This window comes from Alligator sinensis, unplaced genomic scaffold (assembly GCF_000455745.1).
Source record: "Alligator sinensis unplaced genomic scaffold, ASM45574v1 scaffold611_1, whole genome shotgun sequence".
Taxonomy (NCBI): domain Eukaryota; kingdom Metazoa; phylum Chordata; order Crocodylia; family Alligatoridae; genus Alligator; species Alligator sinensis.
Genome location: NW_005842332.1, coordinates 866,273 through 881,624, shown reverse-complemented (window position 1 = coordinate 881,624; position 15,352 = coordinate 866,273). Strand labels below are relative to the sequence as shown.

The 15,352-nt window shown below is 45.3% G+C and overlaps 1 protein-coding gene across 1 annotated transcript in view; it reads right to left on the bottom strand.

The window, feature by feature from the left end:
• COL5A1 (collagen type V alpha 1 chain) overlaps positions 1–15,352 on the bottom strand; it is a 232,973-nt gene that overhangs the window by 119,242 nt on the left and 98,379 nt on the right. Inside the window, 3 exon segments of the mRNA XM_014522254.2 lie at positions 1,597–1,854; positions 3,082–3,216; positions 6,381–6,512. Of these exon segments, the coding sequence (XP_014377740.1) occupies positions 1,597–1,854; positions 3,082–3,216; positions 6,381–6,512 (525 nt within the window).

The window sequence follows — 15,352 nt, the reverse complement described above, 5'->3', positions numbered from 1 at the left end:
TCGAGTCTGCTGGCGTGCAGAAATTACCACGCTCCAGCAGACTCTAGTGTCGCGTGTATTAGTGTCCTCATACTGAAAACTGGTGGTAGGGTACTTTGAATTAATGCTCGTTCAATGAGGTTTAGTTGAAAGTGCCCCACCACCATTTCTCAGCACAGGGGACGCTGATACATGTGACGCTTAGGCACTTTTAATTAGCACGGCTCGCTAATTGAAGTCCCCCCACCACCCACGCCTCCCAGAGCACATGTACAAATGCCCCTTGATTTTCTCTCCAAGCAGGTCTGTGCATGTTTCATTACTGAAATAGCAGCTCTGCTCCTCACCACCAATTTATTTCTATGAATGATGTACAACTCTCCCTCACACCTGTAAGAAACAGGCCAAAAGCAATGAAAAGTTGAAATTGTGAATTAAAGAGACTGACCGGCTTGAATATTAACTAGCACATAGAAAATGCAATACATTTCATTGAAAACATGCAGGGTGAGGACCACCAGAGCATGTCATCACTCCACAGTACATTAACTGCGGCAGTCTGACGGCCCCTCCACCTGTTATATTCATGCTACAATTAACATATTAATTGTGGTGTAACTGGCAAGGACACTGCACGTACACCCAAGTCAGGGCACCATAAAATGGCAAATCAGCCATAATGTGCAGCATATCATTTTGAACGCTTTTATGGCTGGTACCTTAAATTGAACATCTGGCATGTGCTTGGCTGCCCCAGGGCTGATGCTGACAATCAGCTGATTGTTGGTCCCGAAAAGCCTCAGGTCATGCCAGACTGTGGGCACCCAGCTTTCAGCTTCCTGGTGCAGAACAGCCCAGGATCACAATCCCAGGCTCCCCATGCATTGGCAGTTATGAAGGGCATGACTGGGATCTGATCTCCGATCCCAAAATCGCACCTCCTGTGATCACGGATCAGATCCCATGGCGCCTTGAAATGAACATGTGCTACGGGCCTGAGTGTCAGCCTCACTCTTAATAGCGCTGCTTGGAAAATTGAATGTTTGTCCTATGAGAAATTCTGCCGTTTTAAAATTTGCCTCCTTGCCAAATCTGAATATAAAAGCTGAAACAGCAAAACATTTGGTAGAAATGAAAAATCCCCTAAAGAGTTTTCAACTCTTTAAAATGAAAACAACACAAATATTTTCTATTAAATCAACATTTTCTACTCCTAGATCTCCTTGTCTGCATTCCCTCTAAGCTGCGTGGCGTGTGTGGCCATGCAGGTGTGCCTGGCAGTGAGGCATGAGCGTGAATGCGCAGCCATGCATGCCGTGCAGCTTAGAGGGAACGCTGCTTGTCTAATTTCCGCAGAAACTTTAAATTTTGCCAAATTATTCAAGAAGAAAAAGAGACTTAAAAAAATAGTTAAATTCTGGCTAAAAATAGTTTTTTTCTGATTGGAAATCTTTACATTTTTAACCACTTATAAGCATGAGCGGCTGCACTGTGGGGTGATTACATTTTCCAGGGACGTCTCTAGTCCCACAGGTGTCTTGGACACTTTAAGATTTGCCACATGGGATAAATCAATACAGGAAAAAGACCAATCATAGACTGCTTGCTGGAAATTACATCGGTTGTGTTGTAGGTGACGACAGTGCTAGCAGGAACTTCTACTTCGACAGCATCTTCAGTGATTAGATCTGGGTTGTCTAGGTTGTCTAGTTCCTCATTGTAGTTGATGTCCTCATATGGAAGAGGAGTGTAGTCCTCACTAAGGGTTCCATAGTTGTACTCATCCACAATGGGATCATCCACTATCTCGTCCTCTTTAGTCTCCTCGGGATTTCCCACCACTGCAGGTGCTTGAGTGGGAGCAGGGGTGGGATCCTAATTAAAAAAAAAAGAACACACCACAAGAGTGAATGAAACTAGATAATGTTCTGGCTTTCTCTCCCAATAATGCTTGAGCTTGAATTGCTATAAGACATCTCTTTCTGTCTGATGCATAAAATTTGTGCAGGCAGCTGCTAATCAGAGACTAATAAACTGGACGCAGAAGTACACGAGCAGAAGTAGCTGCTCCTTTGGGGTACCCAACTCAAAAAGTTCAAGGAGGATTTCCAGGGCTGCCAAATACTTCAAGCCACACTGTCAGCACCCCCATGTTATCAGCCGGGATCCTGGTTTTCTCTGATTTAAAAATATCCCCAATTTCCGGATGAAAAAAAGTAACTCCAAATCCACATTTTTCCTTGATTAAAATGAAATGCCGCTAAGATAGATATAGATATAGATATAGATAGTAGTGTTTCATTTTAAATCAAGGAAAAATCTGGATTTGGGGTTACTTTTTTTTTTATCTGAATATTGGGGATTTTTTTAAATCAGAGAAAACCAGGACCCCTGGTTATCAGGCACAAGCCATCTAAAAGCGGAGACCCCTCAGTTAAGCAGAGGCTTCTGAAAAATGAGTCTTTAAATTCCAGGGGTCAAACTGTACAAAAGGAAAAGGCCTGGAGGAGACTTCATCCTGGAGATGATCTAATGCACAGAGAACATCTTTCCAAGACAAAATCTGTCTTCCTTGATGTAACACTGGAATCAGAACTCGCGGTAGAGGTCATATCTTTTATTAGATCAATGAGATTTTTGCAAAAAAAAAAAAAAAAATCTTTAATTTCAAGCTTTTGGGCACAAGCACTCTTCTTCAAGCATAGGAGAAAAGATTGTAAAAGCTCTCCTGGGTAGAAATGAAAGTACTTATGTACAATTTTCATTATCAGATGCAGACCATGGTTTGCATGAACAGACTGGATCACAGCCAAAGGTCCCCTAGACCGGGGCAGAGAAGGCTTCAATCTGCTGACCTTTTTATCCATCCTTATTTAGATCAATGTTTAGGCGCTATATAACTGCAAAGACCTGCATACACCAAGCACAAATACAGAGCTACCTACAGCCATGTTTTTGTTGGGGTTTTTTTTTGCAATTTAAGTCTCCAGGGGATTTTTCCTAGCTGCATGTATTAACCTGTAAAAATATTTGATAACAAGCTGTTATGATGTCAGACAGTTATACCAAAATGGGTATCTGTCACCTCTCCCAGCTCCCTACCTCTTTGGTTTCAGTCACTTCTCCAGCATCAACAGGCTTGGCAGTGGGTGGCTCTGTTTTCCCCGTGTCGTCAAGGTCCTCGTAGTAGGGATATTCATAGTAATAGGTGTCACTCTCTCCCACCCCTTCAGTGTACTGCAAAGGAAACACAAGACCCAACCATGTGAGGGAAGAGGGCTCCTCAGCGAGCCCCTTGCCGGTTATCTCCCGGTGCTGTCAATTCGTCCTTTAAACATGCAATTAAAAAGTTTGTGGAGTTCGACACCCTCCTTCTACTCTCACTTGTGTGACACGAAGAATGGAGAAATGAACACAACGGACACTCTAAAGCCTTTGGAAAGCTGAAACTTAGATGAAAAAAAATTCATCTCCATTTCAAATGCTAAGGAAAAGAAATGGAAAAAACGTTACAATCCCTCCCTTAAGTGTGACTACCGTATTTTACAGCCGACATCATACAGTCGACACCATATTTTACAAGTCGACACAGTGTATAAGTCCACCCCAATTTTCTGTATGAAAAAAGTACGATTTTTCATAGATCTGGTGTATAAATCAGGTGGGCAGCAGCAGAGTGGCAAGCACCAAAAAGCACCACTCTGCACCCACCTGCTCGCTTCCTGCCCAGGAAGTGTCCCCGGGTATGGGGTTTGAGCACCCTGCCTGGCTCCAGGGTGGGGGGAGGCAGGAGCCTAGTTGGGGAAGCCCCTAGATGCCAACATAAATCAAGGAAGAAATTTAAGGGTGAATAATCTGGCATCAAACCTCAACTTATATACTGTAAAATACAGTAGTTCTCCCACGCAGCATACCTCTAATTTAGCTCTTACTAACATTCAGTTGTCTTCTGCCTTCAATATTGGCTTTGCTCTCTGTTACCTGCTATCCTCCTCTTGCGCCAATGAAAAATACATGAACAGCACCTTTCTGCATGCTGCTGCGGGGATGGCCTTTGTGGCTTAAATCAAATTCTCCGTTAATTCCAGCTGTCTGAATACACTGAATTAGGCCATGCAGCCATTGCAAGCAACCCTCACTAATGGTTTTAGACAATTCAACAGACTAAAATATGACAGGATTCTCCAGAGATGCAATTTATAAAGGAGCTTCATTTGCATTATTAAAGGTCAAATTCTTTCTTTAAATGCATCCACCCACGCTCCAAAGTTTCTTAAGTTTAGTTATCATTAGTGGAATGTCTTCTAAAATACTTTTTAATGAGATACAGGTTAACATTGATGCTGGGGTCTTGATTGGAAGGATCCGAAAGTATTTTGGAGTATGAACCAACAGCAAAAGCTGCAAATAAGGGTGACTCTCAAATCTGCAAGGTGAAAAAAGGAAATATATCACCCAGTCCTGCCCATGCAATTTCTGCAGGCTCTACTTCATTATGTGTGTTGGAAAGCCATCCTTTAAGAGCTACTGATGCTGCACAAAACACTGAGAACAGGTCAAAGAAAATGAACCATCAGCAGAATGGATTGACCCAAACTGGAATTTGGCTAGGACACAAGAGTTAATACTCCTGGTGAAAGGTATGTTGAGATTTTTTTATTACCCAAAAGTAGTCAGGACTCTCTGTTATATGCCTCAGCAATTGAGATAAGGAAGGAAACAGACTTTTAAAGAGCCAACATTTTTGGTTTTATAAGGGTGCCCCTAGTAATAGAAAGTGAACACGTATGACTTGACACCCATCAACCGCCTACAGTAGGAAGGGGTTTCTAAAATACGACGTGCTCAGTTTTCCATAAGGCGTCAGTTGCTCTTTCAAATGAAACAGAAACAAGGCATTTTGTTCCAGTTGGGCAGGACACCTTTCTTCTCTGGTACATTGGTTTCATTGGCACTGCAAGCACGCTCGTGGCACAGCTATTCTTGTACGAACTTCCAGAATATCGCAGCCCTTCTAAGACAAGACAGCCTTTTGTGGCTGCTTTTGATTTTTGGCACCTGGTCCAAAGAAGAGGCTTAATCCCCACTGTCCTCCCATCTGTTGATCATAGTGGAGTCTATTTTACTTTGCTTATTTACTATTTCCACATTGCAGACCGCACTAAAATTAAAAAGATGAACAAGGCTTTATGACCATCTAGGCCAGTGACGGTGAACCTTTTTGGTAGGCAGGCCACAAATTAGCCCTGCACCCTCCCCAAATACTACTCTGATTCCCTTCTCCTGTCTGATCTGCTGCTCTGCTTTCTGCCCTATCTGCTGCTCTGCTGTCTGTCCCCTCCCCGGTCTGCCAAGTGGCACGGAGAAAGGATGCCTGTCCCACTTGTGACACCCAAAAGTCAGTAGGCATTTTTTAAAAGTCGCTCTAATGCTTTCTAGTGACTCTGTTGCTCTCAACCCTACAGCTTCTTCAACAAGTTCTCCTAACTTTTGAAACAAACCTTACAAAGCGGAAACAGCTGCTCATTTTTAGAAAGCAGTCTGTATTTAATGGCAGGCAACTAGAATAGTTAGTGAGGACCCCATTTTAAACCTGGGATGGTATATAAGGCTGCTCCTCTTCGCATCCTATGGGTTCCTGAGCGCCAAACATTCATGTTAGACGTTGGGAAAACACAGAACAAAGAAAAGCGAGGAGATACTCCCAAAGTCGCAAAGCAAACCAGCAATCGCAGCGAAACCGGGATTAGAACCTGTAGCTCCTAAAAGCAAGACCTGTATCAAATTCGCTAGACTGTACTATACCGGCTTCAGCTTTTTACACGTTGTTTGAACAGTCGTATATAAAACTGGATGCCTGCTCTTAAAGCAAAAACGTATGAGGGTTAAAAGGCCAGAAAGCCCGGCTTTCCTTGGCAGGGAGTCTGAGTGCTCAGAGATCCTTTGCATTGATTTCATTATCCAAATGACTTTTGCAAACACAGGAGGAAAATGAAAACCAAGACAAGCTGGTGACTTATGGAGAGACTCGCAATAAAACTAAATGGGACTAAGAAACAGAGTGCACGTGCCATCACGGCTCATAGCAACCGTGTGTGTTTGCTTATTGTTTTTCGGAAAAAAAGCTGCTTTGTTATTCCTTTTATTCAATTCATTTCCCCCTGCAATAGTTACTGGGGCTCTTTATGCTGGTTTTTGCTGGCATTTCCCGGTTTCCTCACCAGCCATCCAAAACCGCTCCCCTTCCCACTCTGATTACAACTGCTTCCACCCTGACCCCACTCTTCGCTGGCTTACCAATTCCCCCTATAGCAAATGAAGCCTTTTCCACCCTAGATGTCCCTCCTGGGGTAAATACCCATGGAAGCCACCTCCGCGCATGCTTCCATCTTCCTACTTACGTATTCATCCTGGTTGGGGTCCTGAGACTGAGGGGTGTCCGGGACGGCCGTGTCGCAGTCTGGGCTGTAGTGTTCACAATAATCATAGGCTGCCCGGGGGTCGGCCACAATCAAGAGCTGCTGGATGTCCCCCTAGAGAAAAAGAAACAAGCCAAGAGAGCAATGAAGACATAGGTCATCACAGAGCCAAAGAATGAAATCCTTGAATTAAATGAGTGCTAGCAAAGGAGGCTGGTTGGGCTCTCTCATCTCTGCACCTCTCACTTGCGTGAAACAAAGAATAGGGAAATGCAGACACCAGACACGCTGAAGCCTTTTGAAAGCTGAAATTTTGATGAAAAAAATGCATCTCAAGTTCAAATGCTAAGAAAAAGAAATGGAAAAATGTTTACAATCCCTCCCTTAAGTGTGACTACCATATTTTAGGGTGTACAAGTGGACACCGTGTATAAGTCAACCCCAATTTTTTAATGAAAAAAGTAAGATTTTCCGTAGATCCAGGGTATAAGTCAGGTGGGCAGCAGCAGAGCTCAGCATGGGGAGTGACAAGCACCGCTTGCTGCTGCTGTGCTGCACCCTCCCCTTGCTTTGCACCTCAAGCAAGTTAGCACGGTACAAGAACTTGGTCTGAGACAAGCCACCTAAGCAGGCCCCTCTCCATCTTAGGTACCTGTCAAGCATCCGCTTTAGTCCCGGTGGCACGCCAAGACGCGAGCCGGTTCTGATTTGTTGTTCACAGACACAATTTCCCAAGAAGAACGTGTGACTGGAGACAAGGGAGGTAAGCACCTCTGCATCTCCTGTGCAACCTCATCCCTTTCCTTGCCGGTTTGGTACTGCTGACAGCCCTGGCTATGATAGGTACCCGACAGGCACAGAAAATGCAAGGTTCCCGGTCCAGCTGCCCCCAGGTCATCAACCATTACAATTCAGAGTTGTTAGGGGCTGAAAGGGTCCAGCTTGAGACTAGGCGTGGGAAATGAATCCCTTCACAGCAACCCACTTTGCATCCAGTCCCAATCCACTCGCCCATGCGGACTTCTGAGCCACTCACGTCCGTTTGGTTGTTCTGGCCTGATTTCCAATCTGTTTCTACCTTCTTGCCTCTCCATTAGGAACAAGCACCAACAGGAACGCTTTGGACATTTGAAACAAGGCACCTTGCAGATGTATCCCGATAGGCATCAGGATCGCTGCAAGGACTGCTACACCCGCTCCAAACTACGCACCGTATATCTATGACTTAAAAAATTATCCCTAAACTTCCTTAAAGAGCCTTTACACACTAAGAAAGAGTAAATGCAACGGATCAACAGGCACATAAGAAGGATAATTCGCTAAAAAGATTAGATTTGATTTTTTTAATTGGGGCCAGAAGGTTTATTGAATAATAGAAAACATTGTTAAGGCAACCAGACAAGAGTCTTATTACAAATACAACGGGGAGGATCATCTGGACTCGCAACGGGAACTAGACGCCAAGGATGGAGACTGGGCCAGGATGTCTGAACCCCCCTAGGAAAAAGGCAGCTTGTTTTAAAAGAGAGAAAGACGGATCTGCCCTGGTTCATGCAACATGCAGCTTTTGCTTGCTGTGCCAGCGAGTGAATCCATACCTTCCCAGGGAAGGTAGGTGATGGTACACGGACACACACCGCTGCCACCATCATCCTCCACCATGAGGAAGCAGGATTCAGAGGCATGCTCACTCCCTGCCCTTGCTGGCGATCCCAGCTTCACCCCACCCGACCCTATTCCCAAGCTGAGCTAGTCCGCATGAACCCAGCTGCTCCTTCTCTTCTCTTTCCTGGACCAGACAGCCACATCCCCATCTATTTCTGAGGCTCTCCTTTTGGTAGTCTGCTTTTGGTAGCACCTCTCTATCACTAATGAATGTACCCTCAAAACAAAAGCCAGCAGACATTTTTTCATTGATGTTTCCCTGATAAAACAGCCATCTTTTAAATATTAAAAATCAGAAAACGATCAAAATACATAAGAGAAATCACTTTCAACTGTTTTTCCCTCTTCTCTTCCTTATTTCTTTTCATGTTTCTCCTTCATTTTCCCCTTTGGCACCAAAAATAGCATAGGAGGTCTGGGAAAGCTGGGAGAATACCAGGAAAAAAATTACCCCCGCCCCCCAAGCATATTTATTTACCATTACTGACCCATCCAAAATATTATCCCCATTTACAGCTAGGCAAAGGAGTCACTAGGTGATCCAAATAGCTTGCCCTCGACCACAGAGTGAATGAGTAGCACGGCCAACAGCAGAAATGGTGCATCCCAGCCCTGTGCCCTAACCACACCTGGATTTTAAACTTGATTCCCCCTCCGTTCCCTCCCTGCTTCGCACCACAGCTGTGCGCACGGGTTATCTCACATGGCAGGGACGCTTTAAATAACCATCACGATAAAAAGATTCACAAAACCCAGACCTGACGTCCTTCTGCACGACGCGGGACAGGAAAGTGCAAAGCTATTGCTTCCTGATAAGCTTCGATTTGCACCTCAAGGAAGGCCGATAGCCACTATCCTAGATGTGACTTCAACTAAATCCTCCTTCCCTTCGTGAAAGATAAAGCAGAGGCGGTAACATCCGCAGGGCTCACTGGCAAAACGCAGTGCAATAGGTCAAGCCCAGCACAGTTTTTTAAGGCTGACTTTGCTTTGAGTCCCTGTGGATTCAGACTTGTGAGCTGTGCATGGAGAGAAACCCTGGCTCTCACCCCTGGCTGCTTTTCCACAGCTGCAGGGAGGCTTAAACTCATTCCTTCAGTCTGATGAAGCAAGGGGATCCACTGCCAGTTCCTGCCCATGCATTCAGGGGCCAAAGTCAGAAGTGAGCCTACACTGGTGTAACATATACCTTCTCCCAGCATCTCAGCATATAACACACACCTCACGAGGCTCCTTTGAAGTCCGAGTCTAGTGGGACCACTCAATTATAATTAACATGCTGAAGAGGCCAGAAGGAAGTGTAAGCCCTGCCAAGCTGGACTGTTTTCGAACTCATTTCGCCTGGCTTGTAAATTTGGCCCAACACATCTATTACTGTGTAATGTCTTTCTTAAACCTAATAACCTCTGCTTAAAACCCTCCCTCTGCCCTTGTTGCTGGTATGGCTTGCTATTCCCAGTCCAGATGGCTCTGCTGATTTTTCTCCGCTGACCTTATTTCTGGTCCATATGCAACTGCATGAAGGCGATGGGACGTGCCGAGCCGCAGCATTAGGTGGGCATCGGCCTTCCTGGACACTAAGACGGGCTCAGCGGATGGGCTGAGCAGCCTAATTGTAGAGGAGGGGTGGACAGCCGAAGGTCCTGTATTTCTTTGTTGCTTACTCAACTACAAGGCATTAATGGAGACCCAGATGTCATCGCTCAAAGGGTTGATGGGAGTACACTCTTGTTAGTAGAAATCTCAGTCAATTCACCATGCCCCAAACAATAAAACAGGCTCATTTTGCCTGTCCTAAAAAGCTCTGCTGGGTGGACTTCACAAAAGATGCTCAATGTCTGACTGTCGAGAGCCCTGTCTCTTTGATTTAGGGAGCTGTCTTTAAATGGAGCAAGCTGGCCTGGGAGGCTTGTGCTCCATTGTGTTCTCCCAAGCATGCTGCTGCTAATAAATATTGCCAAAAAATAGCCCCCTCTCCAGCCCCGACGCAGGCTGACAAAGGCTATCTGGCTCTGCTCCCTCTCCAAGCCTGGCTGTCAAGCGTCCCTTTGTTTCCCTGTCACAGCTACTGAGGCTATCCGCACCTCTTCTCTTTCTAGTCCAGTATTTGTTCTCTTTCGTGGAGGACGGTGCACCTAGGAATCAGTGCAAGCCCATTCACGCAGTGCTGCAGGTAGGCTAATTAGCATGGGGGAGGCTAATTGGCATGATCACTCACCTAGGTTAAATTAAACCACCGAAAGCTCCAAGCAGACTAGGCGACACTGCGCCGGCTTTACAAGCCGGCCTGCACAGAACAACAAAGCACCTGTAAGGATGCCAGTGCTGGCATGGTGTGTTTAATGTTAGTCTCACTGAAAAAGTAGAGGACAGAGGCCTCTCAGGGCTTCACGTTTAAAAGTAACTTTGTCACTTAAAGATGCAGAAAGGCACGGAGCAGGATTTCCAAAAGCACAGAAACACGTTATAGCGATGTATTTGGTAGCTGCGTTGGTCCGAGACAAAAAAAAATGCAATAATCTAGAACTCTTGGTTCAGAAAGGATACCGTTTCTTAGACCAACTAGGAAATCACAAAAACAAGGATACCGTTTCTTAGACCAACTAGGAAATCGCAAAAACTTGCAGAAAACGACAATTTGTTTTGTGATTTCCTAGTTAGTCTAATAAAAGGTATCCTTTCTGAACCAAGAGTTCCAGATTTTTGCAGAAACAGGTTGGGCACCCAATTTGCATTGGAAAAAAAAAATCAAGGAAATTAGGCACTTGTCCCTTAGGCAGCTATCTGACATATCTATCTGGTCCTAGGGCATGATGCTATCCTGCCTAGTTTGCTCATGTGTGAACTGAGGGACCCATGTGAGATTTTGTTCCACCCTACTCATGTGCCTGGAAACCTATGAGTGCACATACTTTTGTAACATCCACCATCCTACCCTTCAAAGTCACAAAAAGGCATCCACCTTTTGCACAGAGTTTCAGTCTCCTTTTTTCCAACCGGCAAGAGAGCTGGTTAGAAAGATCAGTCAAAATATGGACAATCTTTTGCAAGAATTTCAAATTTAAGCAATGAAGCAGGCCAGAATAATCCCAGAACGCATTGCGGCTTTGCTGTTGTTTGGACTTGATCTATTCAATAACTACCAGCATTCAGCGTAACGGTGGTCTGAGCAATCACAAGTCATTTGATGTGAATTATCATGTTGCATGCATTTGAGTGACTCCATTTGCTTTATGGATTTGCTCCCAGAAACCTCGCCTCATTCATCCCTTCACCCAGCTCCCGGACAGCACCGGCGATGCAAAAACCAGCTTTTCTGTCTTCAAAGCACCTTCCACACTCACTTCACATGTGTGCAGCAATGTCACAACTGCTCAGAGACAACCCCAGGACCTTGGAGAAATAGCTGTGGTTCACGCAAAAAATGCAGCTGGCAGGATCAATCTGAGTGACTTCATCTGACATTGTCATAAATACTGGATTTCTTTGGGACTCTTGCCTCAATTCACTAAGAACTAACTGGACTCTCGTTTTAGTGCACTGCCCAACAGGTTTAGCAATTTGACGGTCAACAAAAATACTTCACCTGGAGTGTTTTTTTTTTTTACAATTCCCATATCTGAGTGAAATTTCTGAGATTAATCACTGGCAAAAGATGTGCAATGGCTTTCAAAATATCATTTTTTAAATTACTGGAAGACTTTGAAAGATGGTTCAAGGGTTTTTTTGGTATCGTTACCTAAAGGCATATTGTTTCTAGACATACAGACCACTTCAGATAGCTGCTGACTGGCAGCCATTCAGCATGTTTCTCGGATGAAGGGCAGGCTTTGAAATTCCAGTCGCTGGAGATGCTCCGTAAGACATAAACTATGTCTCAGGAGCAATCCACCAGCCCTCTGATGTTCCCCGTGATAAAACCTGTCATTAGCGCTTGCTTACGGAGAGCGAGGCCTTCTGCCAGGGAAGTAACAGCCGTGCTAAGTCCAAGGCTATGAATGGTTCCTACTGTCACGCACCATGGAGTTAAACTGCGAGCAGAGCGGGACGACCGGGAGGCAATTTCTCAGCAAGATCACAGCCAAGTCTCCTTTTATCCATCTGCAATTCTGTAGGATGGTGCAATTCGGTGCTATATGGAGTTAGAAGGGAGATGTTGATGCGGATAACCAGGTCACTCTGAGCTACGCTGGCATTGAGCAGGTCTGCAACTAAACCCGGCTGCTTCAGAGCCCATGTCTAACTCTACTAAAGAAACCGTACCCGTTGACAGGTTATCCCATATTTGCCTCCCGAACTACTTCCATATTCCTCCAAAAGAAATGCAAAACTATATACCTTGGTTCAGACATGATATTCCTCCAAAGCAGCTCTTAGGGACTAAGGCTGGAGAAAAGATAGGCAGCCCACTGCTCAGACCCAGTATAAAAAGGATTGTTGCTAAGTCACCCAAACGACCAGAGCTCACAATCAATTGTGAGCACAAAATTGAAGATCGGAAATTTGCCTCTAAAAAAAACCGACATCACAAGTATTTAGGAGCAAACTTTAGACAGCTCAGTGGTTTGGATGAGTAGGACCTGGTGGCACGAATGCTTTTTTTTGAGCAAACAGAGCTCGCAAAACTCGATGAAAGGGCTTTATCATGAGATCTCACTCGGTTCCCCAGCCAGGCTGGGTTCACCACCAGACAGGTCCTCCCACCGGTTTTTCAGCACTAAGATAAGCAGCTCTTGTCTGCTTCTCTTATCTGGTACAAATCCTATCAAGATGTTTCAAATATGGATGGACGGATAGGCTTGAATAGGACAAAAATGGACTCAGAAAGAACTTTTCCTTGAGGTCGGTATACCTTCATTTTTAAATGCTCTCTTTATTCTCATTGCCTCTGGAAGTGCAGTACCTTGAAAACTAAATGGACTAATATCCAATAAATGGACTATGCAAAATAAATGGACTAAATGTTAACCCCCTTCCTGAACCCAAAGCCACCATCACTAGGTTTGTCCCTAAACCTACTTTCCATGACAACTGGTGTAACATGGACACCCAATGTCACTTAGCAAGCAGCCGACCACATCTTCTGGCTGCAAGAGGATTAAAACCCCGGGCTCTTTTCTTCCTTCCTGTTTTGTAATCCGGAGGGAGAGCCCCGTACCTGCCACAATGAAATCCTTGACAGTTTTGGTAGTGGCTCTCGACTTTTCAGCAGCAAGAGGAAACCTGCATCGTGCCTTCTGGTAGAGGATGAATGCATCCTCACGGGCTCCTCTCCACCAGTCCAGCTAGGAAGCCACAATGTCAACATTACCCCGTCCTCATGTCAAAGCTTGTCCAAGTTGGGAGTTGCTCCTATTTTTGCTCAAGGCTGTTTTTAATCCTTCTCAACCTGCTCTCTCCACCTCCTTGTCTGCAGGTGTCTTCCCATGTCTCCTACACTCCTCCCGTCTTCTCTCCATCAAGCTCTCTGCCACCAAATTCTTTATGTTACATGCCACGTCCCTGCCTCCTTGGGGACAAAGTCCCGGGCCCTGCTTCCACCATCAAAACCCATCTCTACTGACAAGTCTGTAAGGAAATAAAACAGGTTAGACTGCAGGTCAGAGGAGGACGTCGAACATTGTCCATGGAAAGCTGTTATGTATTTCTGCCCATCACATCACAGTCCCCTTGTCTTTCAGAGGGCAAGAATTTGGGGTCAGACACTATGTTTTCTGCTGGGTTCGCACAGTGTCCAGCATATCAGAGCTCTGATCCCAGTTGGCGCCCCGGCGTGATACCATAATATAAATTATAACACAATTGGCTGCTAACTGCAACCAAAGGACAAGCAGCTCTCTTCCAGGAAGGAGAGGACAAAAGCCAGATGGCTTGTTCTAATTCTGCGAATCTCCTCCTAGGAAGGCTCTTACCCTGCCAGCACGCAAATCATGTCACGGGCCGGACATTAACACTGGGAGCGAGAGCGTGACAGAGGGGCTAATTTCTCCCAGAAAAGCAGGATTTTCTGGAATCCCCGTTTTCCAAACGATCACCGTGAGGTTGAGCCTGCAGACCAGGTCTGAGCACCTCCAGAAGTGCAAGGACTTGGGATCCAGAGCCACAATGTAAGAGCAGAGCTCCTTCCTGTTCAAGAAGCACGACCGAGTTATCCCCGGCCACCATTTCCAAGTCACAGAGTATTCTTCTGTACTATCAGTTATTCACACCAGACCCGTGCACTGCTCCAAAGTCTGCAATCTGTACCAGATAAAAGACGTTTTGCCCTTCCAAACAGCTGCACATAGCATGCCAATTCATTATTCATAATTCATGCAACTTTCCTACTCAAATCCTGGCATCAGGAAGCCCAAATTATGCCTCACTGGCAATAGCACCCTCCAAAAATATTACACAGACTCCCCCAACTCAGCTCTCCGCTGCCTGACAGCCCCACTTGACAATACTCAGTTTTGGTGCAGTCAGCTTTTCATCTATAGTTCTCCGAGCACTTTGGAAAAGAACAAGACTATTTCCCAGACTGGGAAAGGGAAGTAGAGAAAGATCAAATGACCTGATGAGTTCAAACAGCAAGTCGGTGGCGCAGCCAACAATCAAAGCCAAGTTTCCTCCGTCAGAGTCCAGCAACCTACCAGCCGGACCTTGCGGCCTCCCAGCTATGCTGCTTCCAGCTTCACCAAAACTCAACTGCAAAGCCGCTGGCTCGTGATAAGCGTCATTTTTATCCCAACGCGTTTTCCGTACATAAAAGCCATGTGGTCGAAGGGGCGAGGGCCTAGTTTATAACAAAAAGTTTTTGTTTTTCTGAGCCCTGTCTCTGCTGCAAAGTATCATTTCAAACCCTTGAGACCATTTAGGCTTTAAAAACCCCCCCAAAAAACAAGTCTGGTTCTCTATCCCCCTTGCTTTGTTTCCTCTTTTGCATCTGAGTGGGTTTGGTCTCATCCAATGCCAAACCCGACTCGTCCCCAGGTATTTTGCCTAATTGAAATTTTCATTTTTTCAGAAAAGAGGTCCAGTTTAAAGATCTCGACCACCTCTGAGGCCATTGTGCGGCAACGGTGCTTAACCTTGCTTGACCTTGAAGCCAGTATCTTGTCGAGAGGAGTTGCCGTGTTTAGACGCAACGTTATGCACAGATCACTCACAGTTTGTTTAATCCGCGCCTGCTATTTTCATGCATGGCTAAGTAAGTATTACTTAGAGGGGGCAAATGTCTGACAATTTTCGTGCAAAAACTTACCAAACTGATGGAAGAACTCAGGTGATGCAGGTTAATGAGCTGTTGC